This window comes from Hypanus sabinus, chromosome 4, assembly GCF_030144855.1.
Source record: "Hypanus sabinus isolate sHypSab1 chromosome 4, sHypSab1.hap1, whole genome shotgun sequence".
In the NCBI taxonomy this organism is placed as follows: Eukaryota; Metazoa; Chordata; class Chondrichthyes; order Myliobatiformes; family Dasyatidae; genus Hypanus; species Hypanus sabinus.
In genome coordinates, this window is record NC_082709.1 from 49,057,867 (window position 1) to 49,074,910 (window position 17,044).

Below are 17,044 nucleotides of genomic sequence, written 5' to 3' on the forward strand. Positions count from 1 at the left end.
AGGTTTTAACACAACATGCTCAATGAATTTTTTTTGTATTTGAATAGTAAATATTAATGTGCAATTGTAAAATAATTATATACTTCAGTAGTCCAACAAAAGAATTTTTGAAACATTAGCCTCAATTAAGAGTTCTGATCTCTCTTTACCACTTTAGTTTCCAGACAGAGAAAAAAGTTAGGCCATTTCTAGTGATCAAATGGAGTACTATAGTCAGAATTTGAATCTTTGAATTTAAACCATTTTGGAAGTATACAGAATGGCCCATAAACCCAAAATCCTTTTAATTATTTCCTTCCTTTGCTTAAAAGTTGATAAATTAAACATCAACTGAAGATTATATTACATCCATTTTTGCAAGTAATTAATTTTCTCCTAGATATGAATTGTAATTAACTTGTGCCTTACTTGTTTATAGCTGTAGTGAAAGTCTCACTGTAAACAGTACATAATATTTATACTTCAATTACTCAGTGAAAACAAGTCATGATCAAACCAGCAACTTTTCCAGTAGCTCAATTCTAATATGCAATGTTTTACAAGTGTTCTGATCTGCTTGATATAGCAATTCCTAAATGCTCTTAATATATTCAGCTCATTCCTCAAAAGATAGGTTTGACATGGAACAAGACATTTGACCATTCAATGCACTGAAGCAACCATGATTAAACAGTGTAGTGTACATTAGCCATGATTAACAGTACAGGTTAACAATACATATAAAGTACATTTTAAAGCTTGTGTGAAGACATTTGCTTCAGTTTAAGATTCTCCGCAAGTTTGTCCATAAATTCGAAAGTATTCAGAAAGTCAGACCGTTGAACACTTCAATACAAAAACAAAATGAATTACTACCAAACTATTAAAAGTACAAAGCTAGACATTTTAAATTAGTTTGTCATATTTAAAAGCTAGATATTATGAATTTACCTGACATATTACTTTAACAGCTTATATATACGAAATAAGGCTAATATTCCTTCTTCCACACTCTAGCAATCTTTAAAACATTTTTAGGTTGCGTTAAGATCACTAATTCTTGCTCTTTAGCCTGAATGCTTTTATCTATACAATATCTAGACACACGCAGCTGTGTCTGGGGATTGAAAAGGTCAATACCATGTTTGTATTTGCAGACTAAATTTATTTAGGAGAAAAAGATTTAAGACTGATTCAGGCAATAAACCACAAGATAAATTTATGAAAATCTGAAATGTACCATGAGTTTAATGTAATGCTTATTTTTGATAACTAGACATCAAGAGCCAAACTTCTTTGATTAAATTCAGACCCTGTTTCTTTTATTATTTAGTACACTAAACAGTAATTATCAACCCACTAATTTTCAAAAATCTGGCAGTTATCTGTATGGGTTAAACAATTGTAGCCAAAGCTCACTTAAGATAACCTTGCAAGCATAACCTTTTTCCAGCTCCAGATATCAATTATTTGTATCAGAATTAAATGGAATAGATCTGATGTGTGTGTGTGTGAGTTTTAATAATGATTGCAGGAAATTAATACTTAAATGTACCTGCTGACGATTAGGTGATAGCACTAAGGCTTTCATTTTAATTTTTAAAGTTAATTACTAGAAGCTATATAGTTGATGCCATTATCTTCCCATATGATAAGTCTGCTGTATAGCTTAGCATAAAGTACTTAAATATAACTGCATGTATCATGACAAGCAGGCAAAAAGTACTAATTATTAATCTAGAATAAACGTGCCAAAAAAGCATATTACAGGTTTCTAAAATAATATTTACAATTCCTTAAGAGCCCCAAGAAATGGTTTATACTTACTTTGGCAGACCTTTGATACATGCAGCTAAATCTTTAGTCATGAAACCAGACTCAATGGTTTCTACACATACATTTTCCAAGGTCGTACAAAAGTTCTGCAGTGCAGAGTTGCCATCCAGCTTTGCTCTATGAGATAATCCTCGAGTCCAGGCAAAGATTGAAGCTTAGAATGGTAGAAGAAATTTTTAAATGCAAGTTTAATTGCAAAGGGCAAAATAAAATAATCTTAATTAATTTATGATTCAATAAACTATCTCCCATTAAATCAAATACATCATGTTTCTCAGGGAAGGAAAAGTATGGAGTATATATCAAGCTGTGGGGGAAGGACATAGTGGGTTGAAAATTCTGGGATTTTTTTTTCAAATAAACAGGAGATAATTCACTTGATTAAGGGGACAAAATTTACTCACCTGGTTTTTGAAGTAAGGGAAAGTTTGACAAACTTAATGATATGCTGAAAAGAGCATAGGATAGGAAAGAACTAAATTTGTAAGTTACAAAAATAACAGACAATGGGGGGGGGGAACTGAAAAGATTTAAAGTTAAATCTGCAGATACAACTTAGTTGGACATGGACAAGCAAGCAAATAGTGCTTACTGGACTGCAGGACAGACAGGTTTGAATTCATTGACAGGTGAGAAAATGAACTAAAGTTGAGAGCGTTACAACTCTCCAAAGGCAATAAGAGTGAATTATAGATGACTGAAGATCCAGTAAATAGTCTGTTATGGATAAGATTGGAAACTCATTTTGGGTAAAGGCAAATTTAAGACATTACTAAAGACAGTGAAATAACGAAGAGTATAACTAAATTCAAGTGAAGTAAAGTTGGTCAGATATCAGAAGTAGCTAGGTAAATTATACGTACATTGTAGAACTCTTGGTTAGAATAAAATATGATTTACAAAGGGTCTTTAACCTGTATGCTGTTATTTCACATTCCACAGATGTTGCTTGGCCTTCTCCACGTTTCCAACATATTTGTTTCAATTGAGAAAATTCTTGTGGAAAAATAATTACAAAAAGAGCCCTCTAAAGCTACCACAAAACTAATGGCTTAGCAGGAGATTAGGAGAATGGGGCAGCACAGTTTTGGTTTCTCCTTTAACTATTCGTTCAACCTAGGCCACATCTAAAAGGAACTGTAAATACTTGAAAAGAAACTTAACTAGGGAGAGAACAGATCTGACATACCTGATGCATGTGTACATGACCTTCAATTCTGGGAACACGATCCAAAGCAAACTGAGTCTATAATATCTTTACATTGTAAATTAATCATTTACAATTCACCCAATGAGATACTAATTCAACTATAGACCTCAATCTTAAACAGCAAACAAAACTGTGGATACCAGAAACCTATTAACAAAACAAAAATCAGATAGTCAGAAATGGGAAAATGAGAACCAGCATTTTAAGTTGCAGACAAGTGGAATGCCTGTGATTGAGTGACTCAGAAAATCAAAGTGACACAACTATTCTTTAGGCTGTCCAATGAGGAAATAGTTGTGGGCAGGCAGTTTTTTTTTAAAGTACTTGACTTGAGTTACAGAACACCCCAGTTGCATCAATTCCAAACTAAGACTAATGCTGGCAATACTCAGATCAGATGGCTTCTGTGGGGAGAGAAGGGTGTCAATATTACAGGAAAGACAAGACAGCAGCAGAATTAGGCCATTCAGCCCATTGTCTGCTCTGCCATCCCATTATTGCTGTTTTATTGTCCCTCTCAACCCAATTCTCCTGTCTTCTTCCTGTAACATTTGATGTCTTGACTAATCAAGAATTTATCAACCTCTCCTTTAAATATACCCAAGGACCTCACCTCCACAACTGTCTGTGGCAATGAACTCCAAAGATTCACTACCCTCTGCTGAAAGTTCCTCCTCATCTCTATTCCAAATGGATGTTCTTCTATTCTGACTCTGACCAAACATTTCAATATTCAATGGGTTTTAATGAGATCGCCACCCTCATTCTTCTAAACTCCAGCAAGTACAGGCCCAGAACCATCAAGTGCTACTCATGTATTAACTTTCATTTCTGGAATCACTCTCGTGAACATCCTCTGGACCCTCTGAAATACCAGCACATTTTTTCTTAGAAAAGGGGCCCATATCTGCTCACAATGCTCCAAGTGTGGTCTGGACCAATGTTTTATAAGGCTTCAACATTACATACTTGTTCTTATATGAATGAATTTAATTGAAATGAATGCTAACATTGCATTTGCCTTCCTTACCACTAACTCAACCTGCAAGATAACCTTTAGGGTAGTGGTCACCAACCTTTTTAAGCCCCAGATCCCCTATCTCGGCCTTAGTTCAAAGCAAGATCAACCCCAGAGCAATTAGTTACACGCATGCGCACCAGGACAAAAAAGACCAGAAGTAAAACCCCGCAACCCAGAAGTAGAAATAATGTATGAACACCAGGGGTACCCAAACTCTTATGCACTATGGACTGGTTTAACTTTGACAATATTCTTGCTGACCGGTGGGGGGGGTGTTGGTGTTAAACACAAAGCAGGTTCCTTATGTCCAGTCTATTCCTCAATTTCACGGCTCTCGGCACTTAGCTTCTGTCCCGCGCTGTTCATAAAACTCAACACGTTTGTCTTTAAGTGCTGGGTGCTTAGACTCATTGGGCTTCATTGCCTCAGACAGCCTCCCAGACTGTCAGACTCTCAGACTCCTTGGCCAGGTATGGTTGCTTGTGGGTCGGTTGAGAGGACAAGGTCAGGTCTGGTGGTCCCTGTACCGGGGGGGGGGGGGTGGCAGTCGCAGTCCAGAGCAATCAGGGAGTGGTTCTGCCCACCCCCCCCCCCCCCAGTAGGATCTATCGGCCAACAAAAGTTTGTTTCAGTAGATTGCAGCGAGGTAGCTGCTCTGATAGTTACGGAGCGCTGAGCCCGAATGAGGCCATCTGCAAATATTTTAGCACCAGGTTCCCCACAAACATTCAGTGTGCTAAACAGGTTTAGAGGCAGCGCTCCAGGCCAGTAGCGGCGGCACTTCCCATCTGCTGCCCGAGGCCAACCAGTGGTCCTCGGCGTGAGGGTATCACTGCGTTTAGGCGGCTGATGACCTCAAGTGCGTTCAAGTTCAACAGTGCGCTGACAGGGAATGAGGAAAGGTGCAACCGACTCATTGGTTCCTCCCAGCCCGGTGGTTGGGGACCACTGAATTACACAGCGTAGTGCGAGAGGAGCTACACACATGCGCACTGGGCAGGAAGAACGGAACTAAACCCCCGCAACCCAGAAACAATCTCTCAACAATATTTGTGTATTTATTTTTCTTTTCGGGATCTACTGGGAAAGTCTCAAAGTTCAACTAGTCAATTGCGATCGACGGGTTAGCAACCACTACTTTAGGGAATCGAGCACAAAGACTACCCTACACTATATGCCATCTGCCACTTCTTTGCCCTTTCAATCTGTCAAAATCTTTTTGCGGACTCCCTGCTTCCTCAGCACTATATGCTGCTACCTTTGTATCATCTGCAAACTTGGCCACAAAGCCATCAATTCTGTCATCCTAATCACTGACATATACAGGCAGTCCTCGGGTTACAAACAAGTTCCGTTTCTGAGTCCGCCTTTAAGTCGGATGTATACGCAAGTCGGAACAGGTACATCCGGTATTATTTAGCATCAGTTAGTCAGACGTTTGTCTTAGTATATCGTATATATTTTACCTTTCTATGCATATAAAACACTTAAAGAACCGTAAGTATTTCAATAATTAAACCACTGCATTGCTTAGCTATAATTGTAGCTTTCTTCGGGCCTTTCACATGCTCCATTATTCTCACTTTATCCTTTACCTGTATCCTTTAAAGTTGTTCCGATTGTTGACCGACTGTAGCCTAAAGCTTTTCCAATGACTGACTGTGTTTCAACTCTTTCCAATTGCTTTATTATTTCCAGTTTATTTTCAATCGTGTTCGTTTTCCATCAACGGAACAGAAAACTGTGGATTTTATGTTCTATTGCTGAGCAGCAGTGAACAGACTTATTGGCCTATTAGAGTTCTCTTTAGGAACTAGCTGACTTGATCAGCATTTCTGATCGCACTTAATAAAAAAAAATACAGCAGCAGCTGCGGGCAGCAGGTCATCTGCTCCCCCAGGTCCTAAAATCCACCTACACTGAGACACGTTAAATGGGACAAGTGGGGGCGGTGCTGACTGGAAAAGGGGAGGGGGTGGTCAGGGTGAATCTTGCTAAGAAATATTTAAGCCAAATACAAAGTTACACACTCAACACAGTGTTAATGGCAACAACTTAAAATGGCTGATGGTGTTCTCCTCCCTCCGTTCGTAAGTACAAGCTGTCCGTAAGTCGAACATTCGTAACTCGGGGACTACCTGTAACGCGAAAGAAGCAGTCCCAACACCAACCCCTGTAGAATACTAGAGGATCAGTAAATTTGCAGATGACACCAAGATTCAGAGTAAAGTGGATAGCAAGGAAAAGTATTAAAGCTTGCAGCAGGATCTGGATGAGCTGGAAAAATGGGCCAAAAAATGGCAGATGAAAAGCTAATGCAGACAAGTGTGAGGAGTTGTACTTTTGGAGGACCAACCAGGGCAGACCTTATACAGTGGTAGGGCACTGCGGAGTGTTATAGAATGAACAGATCTGGGAATACAGACTCATAGTTCCTTGAAAGTAGTGTCATAGTTAGATAGGATTGTAAAGGAAGCTTTTGGCATGTTGGCCTTCATAGATCAAAGTATTGAGTACACGAGTTGGGATGTTATGTTGAAGTTGTATAAGACATCGGTGAGGCCCATCTGGAGTATCAGGTGCAGTTTTGGAGACCTACCAATAGGAAAGGTGTCAATAAGATTGAAGGAGTGCAGAGATACTTACAAGGATATTGCCAGGACTTGAGGATCTCAGTTATAGGGAAAGGTTGAAAAGGTTAGGACTTTATTCCCGGGAACATAGGAGATTGAAGGGAGATTTGGTAGAGATATACAAAATTATGAGAGGTATAGATTGGCTTTTTCCACTGAGGTTGGGTGAGATTATAACCAGAGGTAATGGGTTAGGGGTGAAAGGTGAAATATTTAAGGGGAACATGACAGGGAACTTCTTCTTTCAGAAGGTCGTTAGAGTGAGGAACAACTGGCAGCAGAAGTGGGGGGACGCGGAGTTAATTTCAACATTTAAGAGAAATTTGGATGGGAGGGGAATGAAGAGCTCTGGCCCAGATGCAGATTGATGTGGCTACACAAATTAATGGTTTGGCATTGACTAGATAGACCAAAGTGTTCTGTGCCTCTATGAATCTAAGTTCCAAACTGTGGTTAATGACTGAAACCAAGAATTGCAGAATAAATGCTGCCTTACCCACATCCTGTAACTGACACTCATACTTAAATCCCTGTTACATAACCAAGTTATTATCAAACCTACTTGATCCAGATTTTGAAATCAATGGTTTTTCAACTTCTAAAAGCTTGAACAACTTGAGCACCCCAAATTCATGCCCATCAAAAAAGTATATACAAACTATAAATCTCCATTTTTAAACAAGTAACAATGGATAGATAAAGAACCTCAATGAAAATTGAGCCCTAAACAGCAATATTACAAAATCTGCAGAAACTGTACTCCATAGAATAGAAATTGGAATTATTGCACTATGTTGATCTCCATTTTGACAAAAACATTTTAAGACTATATTTCTGTAATAGACTAATATCATGTAATTTACAGCAACAATGTACTGCTTGTGGCTATTATGCAACACAAATATCAAATAAATTGAATGATATACTTGTAATTAATTCTGTATAAGGAACAAAAATCAAAATCATTTTACCAATTGGATTAGTTGAGGTCTCTTTGCCCTGTTGGTACATTCGGTAATGACGTGTTACAGTGCCATGGGCAGCCTCGGCTTCTACCGTCTTGCCATCAGGACAAATTAAAACACTTGTCATCAATCCCAATGAACCATATCCTACAACACAATTTAAAAAATTTCAAAGAATTAAAATTACATCCAACATTCAGATTTCAAAGTAAATTTATTATCAAAATACATACATTTCACTATGTTTGACCCTGAGATTCATTTTCTTTTGGGATACACACCAAATCACAATAGAATCAATGAAAGACCACACCTCAACAGGACGAACAAACAACCAATGTACGAAAGACAAGTAGAATAGTCAATTATAAAACTGTAGGTTGAGGTAGAGCCAACTTTTCCTTAGTTTCTGCTCAGTGAGTCAATTTGACAGAACTGAATGCAATATTTTCACAATTCTTGAATTCATCACTGCGATTCCTCAAGTTAGATTTGTATTTTACATGCATTCTTAAAATTAGAAATTTAAGAAACTGATATAGAAGCATCTGATCAAACTAAACTATAAATCTACGGTGATTTATTACAAATAGATAAATAACTCTATTGGAAAGATCACCTTGTGCAATAGAGTCAGATTGCACGTCGCCGTCATAATTCTTACAGGCCCAAACAAAACCACCCTCAGATTTTAATGCTTGAGCTACCATGTCATCAATTAGCCTATGCTCGTACCAGATTCCTTTGGCCTCAAATTGTGCTTTGTATTGTCTGTAACAGAAAGAAATTCTAGGTTAGGGAAGATATTTTCATGGTCTTAAATGAAGATGGGCAATTAACCTTCTTACCTCAACTTTTCTTGGAAAATCAAACTCTCCAAATATTTAAATTTATACTGCCTATCTCCTTTGAGTACTCAATTGCTAACCTCTGCACAATTCCCCCCCCCCCCCCCAACTTCAAACAGTAGTATTTCTGGCAGCAGAGTAAATCAATGAATGTTTAAAGGAGAACAGAGGGTTGGGAAAATATTTTTGAAACGTTTATGTGAAGATAAAGTTACTTTTCATAGATTTCCTGGAATATGTCCTTGAATCGTCCATCATATCGCTTCAGTATGGTATTCTTTGTGCTCATGTATAATGGCCAACCTTTAGCAAGAGCTTGTTGGAAGGAGCTATGAGCAAAATCCCTAATAGAGCTGTCAGTGTTGTACATTCCCAGAGCAACTCCTCCACCATCTGTAATAGAAAAGTTAGTGATTTTATTTTAAACAAACTCACATTAAACATACAAAAAGCAGATATTTGTATTAATATCCTCTATATCCTTATTAAACCTGAGTGTTTTTGAAAAAAATTAAATTAAGTTCCTAGGTCCTACCATCCATAACAATAAACATAGTTTATATTTCCAAGCATGTCTTAGTTTGTGTAGAAGTTTTATGTTGCTTGTTTAAATAAATTCTAACCCACCTTAAAGGAGTACAAATTTAACCTATCGTCTATCTTGAGAGTGAAGCTACTGGCTCTGTACAAGAAATTAATATGCAGAACAATACCTGTCTAATAACATGAGGGATGGGATCACAGAGGACGAAGAAAGCTTCATGAAGTAAACGGAAATGTACAGACTTTGAAGTATACATTTTTACCTTATGCAAACCTCACCTTTGAAGTTATGAACAGCATAGGTAACAGGCTCGCCATTAATGGGTATGTACTTGATTTCAACTGTACCGGGACCAGGCACAACAAAGTCTGTAGCTCTATACTGTAGAAATATAGGAAAACTTCATTAACCTATCAGGCTTGGAGCTTCATTTGTGCTGGACTAGTGAATAGTATTTTAATAATATTCTAATACACTTGAGTGGAATATTTAAGAAGAGACACTGCGCTGGGAAAAAAAAAATCACATTATTTACGTACTGGACATTTCATTCTATGTCCAGTTGAGATCATTAGGTCATCTTACTGCTGAACAGCTTTGTTAATTAACCCACTTGCACTTAGTTTCATTACAGTTTTGCCTTTTGTATCAAAATACATTCTTCATTGTTTTACATTTCACACAGTATGGATTAGGCACATTCATGAATGTCTATACAGACCACTGAGTGCATTAACTATTTGCATAAATTTTGGAAGGTATTAGATGTTCTTATTCTCATCTTTCCACATGAATCACTTCTCTCCTTTCACCTTCCTTGGTGTTCATATTCAAATATGGATCCTGAATAACTTAACTTTCGATAGCTTCTTTAATACAAGAAAGAAATTTTAAGATATTTCACAGCAGAGCAAGAATGCAGAAACTGATAAAATAAAATTTATCTCTGAAAAGCAAATTATGCGCTTTTACAGGTGAGCAGGGAAAACAAGACACAATAAGAAACAAAACTACGGGGAGGTGATAGATCAGTGAAGGAAGCAATTCAAATCATAATCTTAAAGACTTTTTTCCCCTACACAGCTATGGTATATATAGGAATTAAGCTAAATGTTATTTAGTATTTTTAAATAATTTGCAAAATCTACAAAAGGTAAATACAATATTGTGCACATCTTCAGTTTAATTGCACAATAACTTTCCGAACAGTTCACTTTTGGTTCCATACAGACAGGAGTACAAGGATCATTTGATAATGATTTAATGTGGCTTTAATGTTGCAACAGTTATGCCTAGTCATTCTACAATCTCTTAGCAATGTTTCCAGATCTACTCAGGTTTAACTGCAACTGTGAAACTCTGTACCTCTGCAAAAGGAATAAATTGTAGGTGTATACATCACAAGGAGAGTTTGCCCTTCTGCCTTAAATGAATTGTTAAAAAATCTTTAACTCTGCAACATTGTTCCTATTTCTATTGCATCAAACACTAAAGAGAAAAAAAAAATCTATTCCACTCCGTTAAAGGTTCAAACAAGAAGGGATAAAAAGTGTTTAAGAGATACATGTTTAAGACCTAATACAAGGAATAGTGTAGATTGGTGTAATGGATTCAGTGAACTTTGTAGGTCAAAGAGTCTGTTTCAAAGCTGCACATCTAAAAGGAGATCTCAACGATAACATGGACAGTAATTATTTGACCTTATCTAGAACATTGTATTTTTCCCCATTTTTACAATACAATATCCAGACACTAAATAGTTACACAACACAATGAGGCCCTTTGGCCCACTTAATTGGTACTAATCATACAGCATCCAACTGCACTGAGCCCATTTCCTTTTGCAAAGAAAAAAATCCCATCAGCTCCTTCCGAACTTTAATACTCCCATATACATCAGGGGGAATCTACAGTGGCCAATTAACTTAACCACACAATGTTGGAATTAGAAGAAAACAGGAGAATTCATAGGAAACGGACATTATGTTAGGAAAATGTGCAAACTCCACTAGCACAGGACGGTAGGGTGGAACTGGGGTCACTTTGTACTTCATGGCCGCAGAGACAAAGGAAAAAGAAAGTAGATCAGCTGAGGATTGGAAGAAAGGTTCCTTCAGAATACAATAGTCTTTTCTAAAAATTATGCATGGAGAAAACAATAATACAGTTTTCTACATCGGCTGCATTTTAGCACCTGGTAAAGCTTCTACCTGGTAAAACTCATGGCCCAGTGCAAATTGGAAGGCATCCAAGTCAAGCAAAAAAAATACAATTGGACATCCATTTACACAGTGGGCATTATTAAGAAACACTCTGCAAACAGAGATCATGTAATAAGATCCAAAAGGTTGGCTGGAGACAGCTGCTTCTGGAAAAGTCTATGCCTGTTGCTGATTGTGTTGCAACAAATTAAAATTGAATATTACAAATGAAAACTAGGATCACAATTCATTATTGCAAAAATTATATCAAGTTCTGTCTCCAACTTTCTTTGAAAGTAGTTTTCTTCAGAAAGCAAAGCAACCTCGTTTTATGCAAGTCACATTGATTCGGAAAAGAACCTCAAAAAAGAGGCTCCAAATGCCAGATTTGTGGTCATGTCACACTCCCTTCACATTATCTAAGTAGGTCAAGTACAAACAGACCTTTTGAGGGAAATGACAAAGGGACATATAGTTTTTGTCTGCTTTGAACCATTGAAGGATATGAAGAAATGCAACTCTTCTGCAGTTGAAATTTTTTTATCTTTTTCTCATGTCTAGGAAAAGAGAAAATAGACTAAAGGTAAGTAGGTGGTTTAGAGGGGATCCAGGGAGGATTTTTTCCCCCATCAAGATGGTTAGAGCCTGGATTGTGCTGGCTGAGGGGGTGTTGGAGGCAGATACTCTCGCAATGTTTAAGCGGCATCTAGACAAGTACTTGAAGGCATAGAAGACCACAGACCTAATGGGGTTAGTGTAGATTGGTAAATGGGTAGCATGGACATGGTGGGCCAAAGGGCTGTACAACTTGATAACCATATAATAACTCAAACATACCTAGCTGAGGACCACAAAGCCCTTGAAATCTGTAATGTGAACCCAAAATATTTTATGCTTTGTCTTTAGGGATTCTCAAGATAAATACAATTATTTAGAAAGCAAATTCACATCAGCTAAAATGTTGACTTAAAATAAGTGATTTTGGCTTACTTGGTCTCCATATGCATGGCGTCCAATGATGATTGGCTTGATCCAGCCAGATACAAGTCTTGGAATGTTCTTACAGATGATTGCCTCTCGAAATACTGTGCCACCAAGGATGTTGCGGATGGTCCCATTGGGTGATTTCCACATATTCTTTAGTTTAAATTCCTTCACTCGGCTCTCGTCAGGTGTGATGGTGGCACATTTTATTCCAACATTATATTTTTTAATAGCTTCAGCAGCATCAATAGTCACCTGATCATCGGTAGCATCACGGTGCTCAATACCCAGGTCATAACTTCAATGTGAAAAAAAGATTCCATTTAATGTGGCTCAATCTTAAACTTAAAATTGACATTTTCTAATTAACATTTCTAAAGTTGTCCTCTAAGTGAATGCAAGGGACAATTAAACACTAATTACTGGAACTTTCTTTTAAAGTAATTTACAAAATATGAGTGTTACTGCCAAGGCCAACAATTTATGCCTCTTCTTACATATCCTTCAAACGAAGAGGCCTCCTGAGCATTTCAAAGAGGGTTCAAAGGAGGTTCATGAAAATGATTCCAGGATTGAATGTTTTGCTACATGAAGAGTGTTTGATGTCTCTGGGCCTTTATTCACTAGAATTCAGAAGAATGAAGGGTGACTTCATTGAAACCTTTCGAAGGCCTTGATAGAGTGGAGGTGGAGAGGATGTTTCCTACCGAGGGAGAGTCTAAAACCTGAGGACACAACCTCAGTATAGAGGGGTGTCCTTTAGAATGGAGATGAGGAGGAATTTCTTTAACCAGAGAGTGGTGAATCTGTGTAATTCTTTAACACAGGCAGCTGTGGAGGCCAAGTCTTTATGTATATTTAAAGCAGAGGCTGAAAGATTCTTGATTGGTCAGGGCTGGGTGAAGGCAGGAGATTAGGCAGAGGGAAAAACTGGATCAGATATGTTGAAATGGCAAAGCAGACTTGATATGTCAAATGGTCTAATTCTGCTCCTGTACCTTATGGTCATTTCAGAACAGTTAATATCATTGTGGATCAGTTATGAGCTAAACCTAATAAGTAAATCACATGTCTGCTGCTGGAAGGATATAACTGAAATTGATAGTTCGTATGACAATCTGATAATTCTAAGGCCACCACCACTGATGTTTTTTTCATTCAATCTGAATTGGACTTTCTTTGGGTTCTTTTGTTTGATTTCATTAATCCCATTTATTTTTTTTAAGCGACACCTGTAAAGATTCTCTCATTTTCTGTTCAGAATTATAGAGAATCTTGCACTGAAGTTAGCAGTTCACCTAAAGTGCTTATCCAAGTATCGGGTTTCAGCATTGTTATCCATTTAATACAAGTACTACCCACTAATCAGCAATGGAACCTCACTCATCCTCATCCAACAACAGACATTCCACGGGCATGTCAGATCAGACTTCTCATGAACTACATCCAATTCAATGTGACACCCTCCTTAGCAAATCCATGGCTAATGGTGAACAAAGGAGGAAACAAGACATCTTCAACCACAGTGAAGAATCCTCACAGTGTGCAGAACTCTGAGTAAGAAATATAAATTAGAAAACTAAAAGTAAAGTTGGGATTAGTGGGCAAAAACTGAAAAATTAAAACTAACTTATAAGAAGGGGTGTGCAAGGCACAGGCATTACTTTTAGCATTACATTTCAATGCAGCCAAATTAGAAAGCAAATCACAGTAGCCATGACACGTTTTGGACTGCTCTCCTGTACTGCACACAAATTTCTGTGGCAAATTGAAGAGAGGCTCAATTGTAAAGGCACAAAAGTAATTGTCCCTGAAAATACTCAGGTTTGACTTACATAGGAAGCCTTGTCAGCCCAAACTAAACCAACATAATTGCTGCTGTCGCAAGAGTCATATTTGGCACCATTCACTTTTAGGAAAAGCACAATAAATTAAAGAAACCCTTTTAATTGCTTCAAAATTCTGCTTTATCTTGTACACATCTGCAAAATTCTGGATACCATTCAAGCCTGGCTAATATCTACCAAAGATGGCAAGGCAAGGCGACATTTTGCGGGCAGCAAACAAAAAAACTAACTATTCTATTAATAATACTTTTTCTGAACTATGATCACTGCAATCTACAGCCTGGAATTTCTCTTTGGCAAGCGTGCTTTTGAACCATCTATACAACCCGGGATTTTTGCTGTATCCTGAAGTATTTGTCAAACCGGACTCGAGAATGCTGGCACGGCCATGGCAGCCATTGCTGGAGCGGACGTCGGGCAGGATCAAAGCAGTGGGGCAAAAGCTCAAGGGCACAATGTTCAGCCGAGTTAAACACCAAGCCAGATTAAAAAGTCATGGCACAAGGACAAGGGCAAAGGACAAACCAGTGTTCAGCTCACTAGTCCCAAGAGGCTTCATTCGCCACAGCGCTGAAATGGCTTTTTGGGTGTGGCCTGCGGTCATCAGACCCCCAGGCTGATGAAGTGCTAAAGTGGCCCCGTGGTTGTAGACTCACTTTCATGGACTCTGCAATTCATGTTCTATGTCTTATTTGTTTACACGATTTCTTCTTTTCACATATTGGGTATTTCACAATCTTTGTTGTGTGGGTTTTCTTTAAAAAGAGGGTTCTATCATGATTCTTTGTTTTGTGGCTGCCTCCAAGAAGACAAATCCCAAGTTTGTATCTGATATACATATTTTAATAATAAATGCATTTTGAATGGTAAACATGGACGAGTATTCAAATAACTACTTTTACTTGTGAAATAATTACAGAAGCCTACAAAAGGAAATTGAACTGTAAATATTTCAGTAACTCAGTTCAAAGAAAATTGCTAAAATTACTCTCCTAACCCCTTCGGTGAAGTCATTGAATCAAGTCAGTGAATCATTCAGCAATTCGAATTCTCATTTGGTGAGACAGACAAGTAGTAAAATGGTGGCCTAAAAATAGTGGAAAAACTTCAAGTTCCAAACTACAAATATCAACAATTAAATAAACTTGATGTCTCTTTATTTTAACTATTTAAAACAGGATTACTACAAACCACATGTCCTTAATATATTTTAAATTATAACCTGTGTAGATCCATCTCCAAATAAGGAAAGAGGAGTTTCTCTTTAATCAGTTCCCAAATAACTCTGGTCATCTCATCTCCCTTCATTTCGACCACAGAACCAACTTGTATCTTTACTGTTGACATTGTTTTGTGAGGTTTCTGTATAGAAATACAAGCAGGCATTAATGTCAAATGAATTCACTGAATTGGATTTTCTTGTTGATATTGTTCCGGACATGTTAGAATACTGTAAAATTAATAGAACAAGTCAGATTCTCAAATTCCAACAGCTCAATTTCATCTCAACACCAATGACTTTAACAGGGTTGCTCTATGTCCTCAGAGGTTTCACAAGCTGGTTTTACAACTTTAGAACACTCCTTTGCAGGGAATTTATCCAACTAGTTTAATTATTATAATTTAAATGTACATTAATATATTGTGCTTGTATTACATCAATTCAGACCAGTTCTCAGAAATTACCAAAAACTGATCTGTCAATGACAAAATCACATGAATAAAGGGTTGCTCAGTTCATTAGTTACAATATTAGGCCGTGGGCTTGCCTAGGCCACAACACTGCAAAAAGGTTCCCTGTAAGGGCCTAGTGACAGTTGGGGGGTGGGGCAAAATTGAGAGGTATCCTTGGAAAGAAAACATGGCGACCCAAATAAAACAAACCAACAGTACTTCAGAATAATGTCAAATCACATTAGTCCCAGCGATAATAATAGTTAATGGAGACCCCATCCGTTCTCAGATTGCTACCAAAAAAAAAATCCCATTGGGCTTTTTTCAAATTAAAGTAAGAGATTATCTACACGCTGGTGTTTGTGGGATCTGTCTTCATCAGCTTGTATTGGGATTTTAAAAGGCTCGCAAGTTCTTTGATACGTCCTGAAAGAGAAATGGACGGCACCAGGTAAATGCAGATCTTTTTCTTCTAAAACGGGCCGGTATATGTGGCAAATCCAATCTACTTGTTGCTGTTGGGAAACAAGATAGTTTGACAACTAACCGCAAAATAATGTTTCACACCAAATGAGTGATAGCTTGGTTTCAGAGGAAGACGCGCAAGTAATTCCAAGTTTTAAACAGTTACGGCCCGAATGCCACAACGATATAAACTGGAGAACAGAAATGGAGGAGCTGCAGACACAGTCAAGTAGCCTTTTCTCTCATTTCTGAAGCCCGAGAGACTCCGAACCTGCGTTTGTGTATACAACACAAAATGCATCAGGAAGCAATGGAGAAGGTGCAGTTGAAAAGAACGAAAGCTGCAGCGGGAAAAGTAAAGGTCACACACCAACCGAAGTAAAAAGAGAGAGAGTGGAAGCGGATTTCGCAATGGGCTGTGGCCGGGGGTTGAGAGTCACCGGCTCAATCTGTACAAAGGCGTCCATTCACTCCAACTGATTCCAACCACCCGAGCTCCCTTACACAACCCACGGCAAAATGCTCACCTTCCCGAGCCCAGTGACAAATACAGACGTGCCCACCCACTCAGCTCGCTGCCGCACCACCGGCTCCAACTTCAACCTACAGTCACCCCCGACTCCAGACGAACAACCCCCAGTACCGGTTGGTGGTCGGCGCTTGCGGGTGTCCCGCCCACTCGCTCCGCCACGCCACGCCACGTGACGCGCTTCGTCCAATCGGCGGGGCGCCTCGCCTCGCCGTGCGGCCCAATCGGGACTCACCACATTGAGTCGCCCGGGGATGTGGTTGCAGTTCGCAGGCGGCTGGTTCGGGCCGGAGGGTGAGGCCCGTCTC

General features: G+C 38.4%; 1 protein-coding gene across 2 annotated transcripts; it reads right to left on the reverse strand.

Moving 5' to 3' along the window:
• Positions 1–18: 18 nt before the first annotated feature.
• idh1 (isocitrate dehydrogenase (NADP(+)) 1) lies at positions 19–16,892 on the reverse strand. Of its 2 annotated transcripts, none has more exons than XM_059967045.1 (9): positions 16,735–16,892; positions 15,291–15,430; positions 12,228–12,519; positions 9,315–9,417; positions 8,708–8,885; positions 8,264–8,415; positions 7,651–7,791; positions 1,807–1,969; positions 19–825 (listed from the first exon to the last, which is right to left on the reverse strand). In XM_059967045.1, exons 2-9 carry the CDS (start codon positions 15,413–15,415, stop codon positions 732–734), a joined length of 1,248 nt encoding a protein of 415 aa, XP_059823028.1. In that variant the 5' UTR covers positions 15,416–15,430; positions 16,735–16,892; the 3' UTR covers positions 19–731. The 2 variants fall into 2 exon arrangements, with proteins under 2 accessions (XP_059823028.1, XP_059823026.1); XM_059967043.1 differs by lacking the exon at positions 16,735–16,892 and adding an exon at positions 16,290–16,501.
• Between the last annotated feature and the right edge of the window lie 152 nt (positions 16,893–17,044).